General features: G+C 39.4%; 3 protein-coding genes across 4 annotated transcripts in view; all 3 read left to right on the forward strand.

The window, feature by feature from the left end:
* The first annotated feature begins 905 nt into the window (after positions 1-905).
* Positions 906-6180, forward strand: LOC115673732 (interactor of constitutive active ROPs 2, chloroplastic). 2 transcript variants are annotated; one of them, XM_030595987.2, is made up of 5 exons: positions 906-1004; positions 2061-2159; positions 3341-3527; positions 4019-5683; positions 5892-6180. In XM_030595987.2, the coding sequence occupies exons 2-4, from the start codon at positions 2140-2142 to the stop codon at positions 5669-5671; spliced, it is 1860 nt and encodes a 619-aa protein (XP_030451847.2). In that variant the 5' UTR covers positions 906-1004; positions 2061-2139; the 3' UTR covers positions 5672-5683; positions 5892-6180. The 2 variants fall into 2 exon arrangements, with proteins under 2 accessions (XP_030451847.2, XP_056170550.1); XM_056314575.1 differs by having other exon boundaries at positions 941-1077.
* A 2450-nt stretch (positions 6181-8630) lies between these two features.
* On the forward strand, positions 8631-10745 carry LOC115673744 (40S ribosomal protein S23-like). The gene is made up of 4 exons (XM_030596000.2): positions 8631-8766; positions 9987-10142; positions 10252-10378; positions 10476-10745. Exons 1-4 carry the CDS (start codon positions 8762-8764, stop codon positions 10614-10616), a joined length of 429 nt encoding a protein of 142 aa, XP_030451860.1. The 5' UTR covers positions 8631-8761; the 3' UTR covers positions 10617-10745.
* LOC115673745 (40S ribosomal protein S23) overlaps positions 8743-11022 on the forward strand; it is a 77214-nt gene continuing 74934 nt past the window's right edge. Inside the window, exon 1 of the mRNA XM_030596004.2 lies at positions 8743-8766. Within this exon, the coding sequence (XP_030451864.1) occupies positions 8762-8766 (5 nt within the window). The 5' untranslated portion in view covers positions 8743-8761. The remainder of the gene's footprint in view (positions 8767-11022) is intronic.

Consider the following 11022-nt stretch of genomic DNA (forward strand, 5'->3'; position numbering starts at 1 on the left):
CGGAGCGAGAGCTTCAAGCCACCATTCTTATCTTAGGTTTTAAGTAGAACCATCCCGTAAGATAAGCCAAGAATAAGGGTAGCTTTTCCTTTTGACATTTTTCTAAGCGAGAGCTTTAAGATAAAGGCAGGGAACAAACATGTCATCAAAAGAGTTTACGGAGAAGAAGCAAGGTAATCTGAATAAACATAATTGAAAGTAAACAGCCATTATAATCCTGGATGAACTGCGAGAAGCAACGGGTCACTAGAAACGGCGCGTGCAAAGTGAAAGAGCGTGCGCATCGTGAAAAGCACTGCAACAGCAGTCAAGTAGTCAGCTTGGGCTCTTCTCTCTCTGCAGAGACTGGGTTTTTGGGAAGTGAGAAGTGAAGAAAGACAGCTGAGGTCGACGTAGAAGAAGAACCAGAAGGCGAAGATGCCATTGGCCCAATCCAATCCAATCAAAATCCCTTCCTTCCCGTGACCTCCGTCTCTCTCTAAGAGTTCCTTCTCTAGTTTTTCCATGCTTTTTCTCGAGGATAACCACACAATCAATACATTGAATTTTTACGCAATGTGTAATCTGATTTCTAAATTTTTAATTTATTTAATATAGTCCCTGAATTTTAACTTAATATTTAATATGGTCTCTAAATTTTTAATTTATTCAATGTGATTCTCGAATTTTTGGTATATATTCAATTCAGTCCCTAAATTATATAAAAATATTATTAAAAGTTCAATTCAATCCCTGAACTATATAAAAATGTTCAATGTAGTCGATCACATTAAATAAATTAAAATTTTAGGGATCATATTGAATATTAAAATTTAAAGATTATATTGAATAAATTAAAAATTCAAAGATTAAATTACATATTGAGCCAAAGTTCAGAGACTGTTTACGTAATTTTTCCCCTTTCTCGGGGACATCCTCCTCGGTTTCGCCCACATTGTTCAAAACCAAACCAACTCGCATCCCTGCTTCAACCCCCGCCATTTGAAAAACCTCATCTGCCGGCGGTAAGCTCGAAATGCCCTTGTTCTATTCTTACCACTTTCTCCGTTGAAGTGCATTCCTTTTGCGACTATACAGGTGCTCTGTTTTCTTTTTTCCTTTCCTTTTAATCCGTGTGTTGTGGTGTAACTCTTCTCTGCTTTCTTCCGGCGAAATGCAAATCTGTTCGCATCAAGTTAGGACCTTTTTTCTTTCGCTTGCCTTTAAATGGAGGAATCCGAAATGGGGTTCTCTTGTAAATTTAAAAGAAGATGTTTCTCTTGGGGGACATATTTTCTTTGGTCTGAGCTCGTCAAGTAAAGTTGGAGCCTTTTCTTCTGTAGCTTCCGTGTTCCTTTTCCCCTTTCGATGGTGGTGCCGCTTTTGCCCTGTTGTTAAGTATTTACTATCAATGGCAAATTTCAGATTTGTTGAATGATTTTGCTAGATATTTGTGGGGGGGTTGTCGCTTGTGATTTCATACCGGAAATGCCCTACGAGACGTTACGCAAGCTGTTAATGCTCGAGCTTGAAGTTTTTGGAGATCTTCCCACTTCCTCAGGAAGCCCTCTAGTGATTTTAATAAGAAAAGGGCAGTCTTCGTGGTCATTATTTTCATTTATTGCTCTTTTTGCTTTTTGGCCCATGATGTTGGGTGTCCTCCAATACTGTGCCTTAAACTCAAGAGTTAAGTGATAGAGTAAAAGGGAAGGAAGGTGAAGAGGAAAGGATAAAAAAGAAAGAGAAAAAAAAATTGCAGAGACGCTGTTTATGATGAATTCAGTGAGTTCTTTCATGCTTTTTCTATTTTCTTATATGGCTAAAATCTTTTAGGGTTCTTGTTTCGTAGTTGTGGTTGGTAGTGGGGTGGAAAGTGTCTGTGGAGTTTCTTTGAAGGGATCGTGTGTTTGTTTGTTTGTTGGGTAATGTACTAAATACTCATTGAGGTGGCTGTCCCTGTCGTGGACCATTAACCTAGTTTCTTTTATACATCATCATACTTACATTCCTACATGCTTGCACATACTTTTTTCTTTCCCATTAATTTCTTCAAGAAGGAGTTTCATTGGAAAATGTTGCAGGAGGTGTGGGTCAGGGGGTTGTGAAGGGGAGGGGTTCGTCTCTACTCGTTTTGCTATTTGGTTGAGGAGGACCTAAATCATGCAGACGCCACAAGCACGGTGAGTTAGCCATTTGATCCGATGCGCTAGTATTCTCCGACTTGGTATTTTCTCTTCTGTCAAGAATACAGAGATTCTGTTGCTGTGAACGGCGTGTTGCTGTTAACAGTATGTTCTTGAATTTGCTCTAGGAGCATTTTGTGAGAACATGCAAGAATAATTTGGGTAAGATGCTTGTTCTGGTAACAGAATAAGGAAGTGCTTCTCACGTTCTGTGTCATCATAATCTTTGTCGATTGATCTATTAGACACAGCCTTTATCTGCACTAATCCATGGACTTGTTTCTGTTTTCAGTGTTATGTTGTATGAGCCATGGCAGGAACCTAGTCATTCGCATAGATCATGGTCTTCTTGCCTCATTTCGGATATCGTTCTCTACCATGTGTTAAATTTATGTATCAGCTATTAATTAGAATCCTGTGAGCTAAATCAGATGCATACCTTCTGTGTTATTACTTGCTGATTGTAAGAATGCATTTCTGTTAGCTTCTTTTACACTGAATCATCTTAATATCTTCTAAATTCAAAAATCGGAAAGTCTCTACCTCTATGCAGATTTATGCAATTTCTGTTTTAACTTTCTTTCATATGAGTGCATATAAAGACTCTAAACAAATTTCAATTTCTTGTCATACTAAATATTCTGTTTTCACATTCCTAGGCAATTTTAGTTTGGTTTTTCTATTTTTCTCCATGAAAAAAGTGCCATATTTCCTTTCAGTTTATATGCTACTGACTAAACATGTCAAGTGTATGGTAGATTCATAACATCTTACATGTTAGTTGTTATGTATGCCTCGTTGATTTTGCGGTTGGGCAGCTTGTGTTTACTTGAGTAGGTTCGAGTTTATTAGTGGCAATTGTCACCTTACACATGTACTATATGCATAATTAGCCTGCTAGTATTGGTACACCAGCTTGAAAGGACACCTGCCTTGACATCTGCCGATTCCTGATGACTAAAAAGTTGCACCTGAACAACCATTAACATCGAAAAGTCTATTAAGTGCTGTTGGCCCTTCCCTTCTTAACATACCCTTAATGATGGTTTTGCATTGACTAACATGTTGCAGCCGGAAGAAGAACCGTATTCCTTCTACTGTAATTTCATATGATTTATTTTTTGGCATGTTGGTGAGACAAAGTACTAATTAATTTTCATGTTGAACTTGTGGTGCAGAACCAATTCTCAGGAAGTTCCTCAAAGGAAATCGCCCGGAACGCCTCGAACTTCGCGCCAGCTTAAAATTCCAGGATCTGATCCGGAGAAAATTTCATCCTCCCCAAATGCTCCTGCAAGGACTCCTAAAGACAAAAGTCCTAAAGTTGCTGAGCGCAAGTCGCCTCGAACTTCAGCATCATCTGAGGTACTATTTGTGAAGGCAATATCAGAACCCACCGTTGACTCTAGCAATTTGTGAAATCTGAAATTGATGCTGCGTTCATGAATTTGCATGCTTATCTATGTGCTGATACACATGCATTCTCTCACCCTTCTATGCTTACGGTGTTGGTCTTTGTTGTGAGTTTCTAAAAAACAATTTTATGTTCAAAGACTGCAAACAGTTGAGAAGTTTCTGCATAGTAAAATGTTTTTCAAACTACTTTCTCAGTACAGGCTTTGAAATCAGATTTTAAGCAAGCTTGCTTTTGTAGATGCCATAATAACTTATTTCAGTTGTTATCATCTGGCTATAATTAAACATGCCAGATATATGCGAACATGTGCAATACTGGTTATGTAGACAATATACTTTTCTACATGGTCACTTACAGCTTGGAAGTTTTCTCTATGAAGTTTCTCTGAGCCTTGATTTTTTCTTTTAATGATAAATGTTTTTGCATTCATGAACTACAGAAGAAACGCTTGAGCAGAGCATCCGAATTGGAATCACAGATCGTTCAACTCCAAGAAGATCTGAAGAAGGCAAAGAACCAATTGGACTCATCTGAATTGGCAAAAAGGCAAGCCCAGCAGGAAGCTGAAGAGGCCAGGAAGCAGCTCTTGGCCATGTCAAAAACACTTGAGGAGTTGCAACAGCAGCTGTTGGAGCTTTCGGCTTCTGACGAAGCCCGGGTTCAGGAACTGCTTAAAATTTCCCAAGATCGTGATAAAGCTTGGCAGTCCGAACTCGAGGCCATCCAAAAGCAATACTCTTTGGATTCAGCTGCATTAGCTTCAGCCATGAATGAAATAAAGAAGCTCAAGGCACACCTAGAGATGGTGGCTGAATCTGAAGCTACCCAAACTAAGCACGCAGAATCAGCGCATCACGAGATCCAGCGTTTGAGGATGGAGCTTTCGGAAACCCTAGCCCTCGTTGAAAACCTGAGGATCGAGCTTACTAACTGCAGAGAGTCGGAAGCTCAGGCTCTAGAAGTCGTGAACAATGCTCAGAAGCAATTGGAAGCGGCAAATGCCACTGTCGAGATATTTCGTTCAGAGAGCATGAAAGCCAAGGATGCTTATAGCTCTCTATTTATTGAGTTAGAACAGTCGAAATCTCGAGAAAAGTCTTTGGATGATCTCATGAAGAAACTCCAAACTGATCTTAGTGGCAGTAACAATTGTCCAGCTAATTCCACAAGCGATGCAAACTTCCCACTCGGAGATAGCGTAGATGAAGACATAAACAAGCTCAAAGCAGAGCTTAATTCCGCGAAACTTGAGGCAATTCAATTAAAGTCGGCTCTGGGTACTGCTGAGACTAGGTATCAAGAAGAGTATATCCAGAGCACATTGCAAATCAGAAGTGCTTATGAAACCGCTGAACGTATAAAACAAGAGTCCTTCCAGAGGCAGGCTAAACTGGAGGCCGAATTAGAGGCAGCCAAGAGTCTTATTGAAGAACTGACTGCAAAATCAAAAGAAAAGGAAGCAGAATTCCAGACTGTCTTGGATGAGAATCAGAAACTAAGTGTGAAGAAGGAGAACGACCAGGCCAGTGCAAGAGAATATGAACTCAAGATGGAGTTGAGCAAGTCTCAGGTGGATTTGGAAGGTTTGAAGGAAAATATATTGGAAAAAACAAGAGAGATGCAGAATTTGGCTGAGGAATATGAAAGGCTCAAGAACGAAATAAATGAGAGGGATGTGGACAAGAACAAAGCGAATGATGAGGCAGTGGCTTTGGTGGAAGCTGCGCGGGCCGCGGAGCGAGAGGCTTCGATGAAACTGGGATATCTGACAGAGGAGGCTGATAAAAGCAGCAGGAGAGCAGCTCGGGTCACCGAGCAGCTCGATGCAGCTCAAGCTGCGAACTCGGAAATGGAGGCCGAGTTGAGGAGGCTGAAGGTGCAATCTGACCAGTGGAGGAAAGCAGCTGAGGCTGCGACCGCCATGCTTTCTGCTGGGAACAACGGGAAGTTTGTCGAAAGAGCAGGCTCCCTTGACAATTACCATACTCTTGGTTCACCTTATTCCGAAGACATGGACGATGAATCTCCCAAGAAGAAAAATGGGAACATGCTGAAAAGAATCGGTGTCTTGTGGAAGAAGGGGAATAAGTAGATGGAATAGCAGGTAGGCAAGCTGATCTTTGTTTCTTCCATTACTTCTTTCGTTGTTTAAGCGACTCTTTTATCTATTCTAAGGAGCTTCGTGATGATTCGGCTATTCTGTTATCCTTGTTGAATTCTTGAGAATTCTCAGTGGACAAGTCCATTGTAGAGTGTAGCATTATAATATGGATAAGTTTTAGTGGCTTATACACACGCAAAAATTTGTGCAGGTATGTTTATACTCACGAGCCTTTTTGGGTTTAGAATTGTCTATGGTGCCTTGGATGAAGCGCTCCTCTGCCTTCACTGCAAGGTGATGCTGGGCTTGATCAACAATGTGCAGAATTTAATGTATGATTCTGCAACGATTTAGAAGTTGTTTGTAGAATGTTCTCATTCTAGCTTTGGAAACCGAAAACTGTATACATTTGCGCACGAGTAGGTCACTCTGGTCACATATGATATGTGAGGATCTTTACGCATGTTATCTTATTCGCTCTGTAGAATCATTTGTTTGCCCTTCTTTTGGCAATTTGCAGTTTGATGAAATAGTTGTATGGATGAACAGCTTATGCAGACACGCAAGTCTGGTTTCCAAAGAGTGGATTCGGTACAGGGAAACTAGTATTGCTAATGAAACACGGCGACAATACTATGCTCGCAAAAACTGACCTTATTAGTGCATGAGCCGGATGCGTATGGACCTCATTAATCTCAATTGTTGGAACATGTGGTTTCACATAGGATTCGGCCAACGTTGTATGTGCCATGGGTTCGTGTGCATGAGAAATACACAGGCATCGCTCCAAAGAACGTTGGCGACGACTCATTAGCAGCAGAGGTGGATATGAAACGCAAAACAAGAACAAGAATAAGATGCAAATGAGGATTGATGGAGCATGAATACGGTCCCTCTTATTCCTAGTACTTGAACCCATCAAGACAAGCACTTATGGAACGGGGATATCTTGAATCAGTTCGGGATTTTCTTTTCAGGAAAGGAGATCCCGAATGATGGCTGGAGTTAGCGTGCCCTGTTGACTCTTGAACGGCGAAATAAGAAAAGTTCTGCAATTTTCTACTGCGATGACTTTTTGGGAAAAAGCTACCAAAAACTTTAAACTTTGTCTACTATGACACATTTATCTCGAATTTTTTTTAACATAAAAAACTTCAAACTATGCTATCCATGACATATTTATCATAAACTTTTTTTTGTGACAAAAAACCCACAATTTGTACTTATCTGATATATTTATTCTCCGTCAAAGTTTTCATCAAAATCATTCAAAACATAGTTTTTATTTCACTTAAGCCATATGGGCATCATGTCAATATCGTTTGCTTTCCAGCTTTCATGTAGGCAGATTTTTAACGGTGTTCATTGACAGAACCTTGATGGACATAAATGTGCTGTACAAATTTGGGATTTTTGGTGTCATAGAAAAAAAAAATTTATAGTAAATGCGTCACAATGAACATAGTTTTGGGTTTTTGGTGGCTTTTACCCTAACTTTTCTAGTTCCATTGTGATTGTTATTTTCAGATCGAATATTTCAAAAACACTAGTTAATGTGATTTAGCACAAGAATAAAGTATCATTTCTCATTAAAGAAGAAAAAATCTGTGACACTTCTCCCTTTTAAGAAATTAGAGATTTAGATTGATGGACCTCAACTCAAATACAGAATATTTCTCTAGACAATATATCTTTTCTTCTCAAATTTATTCGAACGTCTATAATACCGACCATGCGAAAAATAACGTGGCATTAGTACGAGAACTTACCTTTATTAAGAATCGATGTCTTTCTAGGAAACCGAAGGAAGAGCTTTTTACCGAGCCCCATTTGTTACCCATTGTTCGCTTTATGGGGCCCTGAGTTTTTCGCAGAGGTTTGAGCCAAAGTCTGTCGAATTTAAGATATTATTTAACTTTAGAAAATTTTGCAAAAAATATATGTAAATTTATGTGTTCACATTTTATGAAAATCTTGTTTCGAGTTTTAAAAAAAATCAAATTGCTTGTGCTGTAAAATTTTGATTAGTAAATAGTAAAAATCAATTCAGACGGGCTAGCCTTGCTATTGAGAGAGTATTGTTAGATAACGTTTCACCACGTGGTAGTGACACATGGTGTAAAATTCCAATTAAAGTGTATACATATTACACAAGGTGGTAATAATTAAGATAAGATGCATATCATGCGGTTAATATGATTGGTCAATTTTAATATGCCATCAATCTCCACTTGATGTAACTGTCACATAATATGCTTTTTTTTTAACAATGACAAGGGGTATGCCCTGTCTTATCAATTATATCGATTTGAGATTCTTCGTGATACTATAGTGATATGATACATCAATTAAGATGTGAATCAAAGCTCGGGCAACCAACCTAAACGAGGAACGATTTGCTCTTGGTAGCTTAGGGATTGCACCTGTATCGCGCGCAATAAATATATACGCACAACTCGGTTCTTATCTGTTAAGCAACCCCATAAGGTAAATACTAGCTCCGTTTGTTTTAAGAAAAATGTATGCTATGGAAGACATGCTTGCATCACCTGAAATAATTAGCTAATGAAAAAAAGTTTTATCATCGACTACAATTTAGTATAAACATTTTTATGAACGATGAATATATTTTTTTTCATTCAATTTTTGAAAGCGTCATTTTTAGGAAAATATTTTCCAGATTAGCACGATACTAATGGAGCCTAAGGAAAACTGCTTTCGATAATTTGTTTTTCGACTTTACCGGTATTCTGATGACGGAAAACTAATCGATCTACTAAATTTTTTTTCATGTACTGAAAATAATAAGCTTAGAATTGGAGGAAAATAACTTCTTCGGGCAAAATGAAATCCACCTTCTCTAAACCACCAAACAAATAAAAACGGAGCCAGGCCTTTGGGCCCAAAGCATTCAAGGCCCAATCAGAAAACAGGCCCAAACAAGCCCGACCACGCACACACACGTATATAAACCGCCATTGACGAGCGCCTCTAGGGTTTCTTCTTGCAGCTGCCGCTCCGGTCTTCTTCAACCTCTCTCCAAACTTCCTCCAGAGGCCGGACAACGCCTACTCAGCCGCCATGGGGTACGACACTGCGACTCTACCTTCTTCTCATCTTCGTGATTGTTCTAGTTTCTGATTTGTCGAACGTGCGACTCGGTTCTTGTGGTTTTGGATTCTCATGTTTTTGGATTGGAAGCTAGATATGTTTTGATCTGTCTCTAGAGTGGTAGAAAGATTTGAGGTTGCTCGAGGTTGTGTTTTACCGGACCGGGCGATGAAATCGATGCTGCTGCTGCTGCTGCTGTTCTTTTCGTTTCTTTAATCTTTTTGAGTAAAGGAAAAATCAAGAGTGTTTGATGACTGAAGTCTAGCCCCCATTTGATTTTGGGCCGAGTCAATAATCTGGGCAGGTTATGATGGTAATACTGGGTTTGGATTTGAAAATTACATCTGTGTCAATTTGAGTTTTTCTCAGTATCAGAATGGCTGAATAGCTTTGAGCAGCTCCGTAAATTTCTGAAAGGCGTCTCTGGGTTTTGGTTCTTCAGCATTTATCGACTTTGTTAATCTTCATCAGTTTGTTAGAGGAGAAGGCTGGCTTATAAAAAGCTCTCTGCTTGATTGTATACTGATGAGAACTTTCGTTTCGGGTGTATCTTTAGTTCTGTTGCCTTAGTTGTGGTTTCAGAGTTTATCTTCCGAAGCAAAACCTAATGATATGTTAGGTTTGACCTTGGGATATTGGGATTTGGGGAATAAATTTGCACCCCTTTAATTAGTAGAGCCATATGAAATTGCCTCTATAACTTTGGACACTATGCCACATCTAAATGTGGCCATACATTCTAGTAAATTTTAAGCTGGAACATTACCTTAAGAGTATGTTAATGGCTTTTCTGTTTGGCATATAGCCTCTGTTGGCTTCAAAGAGGAGAGGCCTTTGACAAACAATAGAGGAGATAGAAGTGATTAGCACAAAGTATGGTTGACATAGCGTCAGGAGATGTGTATCTTCACATGATGTAATAGCAGTACGTTCTCTGTCCTAAAAGAGGGCACTGCAATACTTTTGAGGATCAGTTGAATTATTAGGAGATAGCTGCTCAATGTCTATTGATAAGCTACCCTCTATCGATACTTTGGGAATGCCTATTCAATTTGAGTTATGGCACTGCTTTCAGCTATTTTTCATCAGAGATAGGTAACATAATGATATCTAGGCGACCTGTGTCAGTTTTTCCAATGCGCTATAGGGGATGTGATGTATGGTTATTAGATGCTAAGCAGACATTTCCTTGCAGGAAGACACGTGGTATGGGATCTGGTCGCAAATTGAAGTCTCACCGAAGGAGGCAGAGATGGGCTGACAAGTCATACAAGAAATCTCATCTTGGCAATGAGTGGAAGAAGCCATTTGCTGGGTCTTCTCATGCCAAGGGCATTGTCCTTGAGAAGATGTAAGATTCTCTCTCTCAATCTCTCTCAAGTACACAGAAATAAAAACTACTGATTCTTTATCAAGTATATTGTCTAAAATGTGCTAAATAATAATTACTTAATGCGCAGAGGTATTGAGGCTAAGCAGCCTAACTCTGCCATTAGAAAATGTGCCAGAGTTCAGCTTATCAAAAACGGGAAGAAGATAGCTGCTTTCGTGCCCAACGATGGTTGCCTTAACTACATTGAGGAAAATGTAAGATCTTCCATAGCGTATTATTAAGTATTCGACCGTTTTTCTCCTCCTCTTGTTGCCTTCTGGTTACTGACCATGACTGCAATTTCGAAACCAGGACGAAGTCTTGATTGCCGGTTTTGGCCGAAAGGGTCATGCTGTGGGAGATATTCCTGGTGTCAGGTTCAAGGTCGTGAAGGTCTCCGGTGTGTCCCTCCTGGCCCTTTTCAAGGAAAAGAAGGAGAAGCCTCGGTCTTAAGTTTGAATTTTGGCTTTTGCCCATGATGTCAGTTTAAAAGCTTTATTACATTTTGGGATGTTACTTTCAATTTTGATTTGGGCCTTTTGAACGATCCGTGATCACTCACCTAGGTTATTGCACCGGTTTCACTTCGAGTGACTTTGATATGAAGATTCTCTCTCTCTCGCTCTTTAGATTGTCGCACCGGTTTCACTTCAAGTGACTCGATTTGAAGAATCTCTCTCCCTCGCGATGGGTAATGACATTCGAATGCGAGGGGATATATCCAACTTGAACACCCATGTCAAACCCTCCTTATATTTTAAAAGTACAATAGTCTTTTGGACTTTTTATATTGGATTTCAAATTATATCTTATAATCGCGCAATTTATCGAATTGTCATTTTATTTCTTAAAGTACCCT

Source organism: Syzygium oleosum, unplaced genomic scaffold (assembly GCF_021117445.2).
Source record: "Syzygium oleosum isolate NSW1041296 unplaced genomic scaffold, Sole_v2.1 Sole_v2.09, whole genome shotgun sequence".
Taxonomy (NCBI): Eukaryota; Viridiplantae; Streptophyta; class Magnoliopsida; order Myrtales; family Myrtaceae; genus Syzygium; species Syzygium oleosum.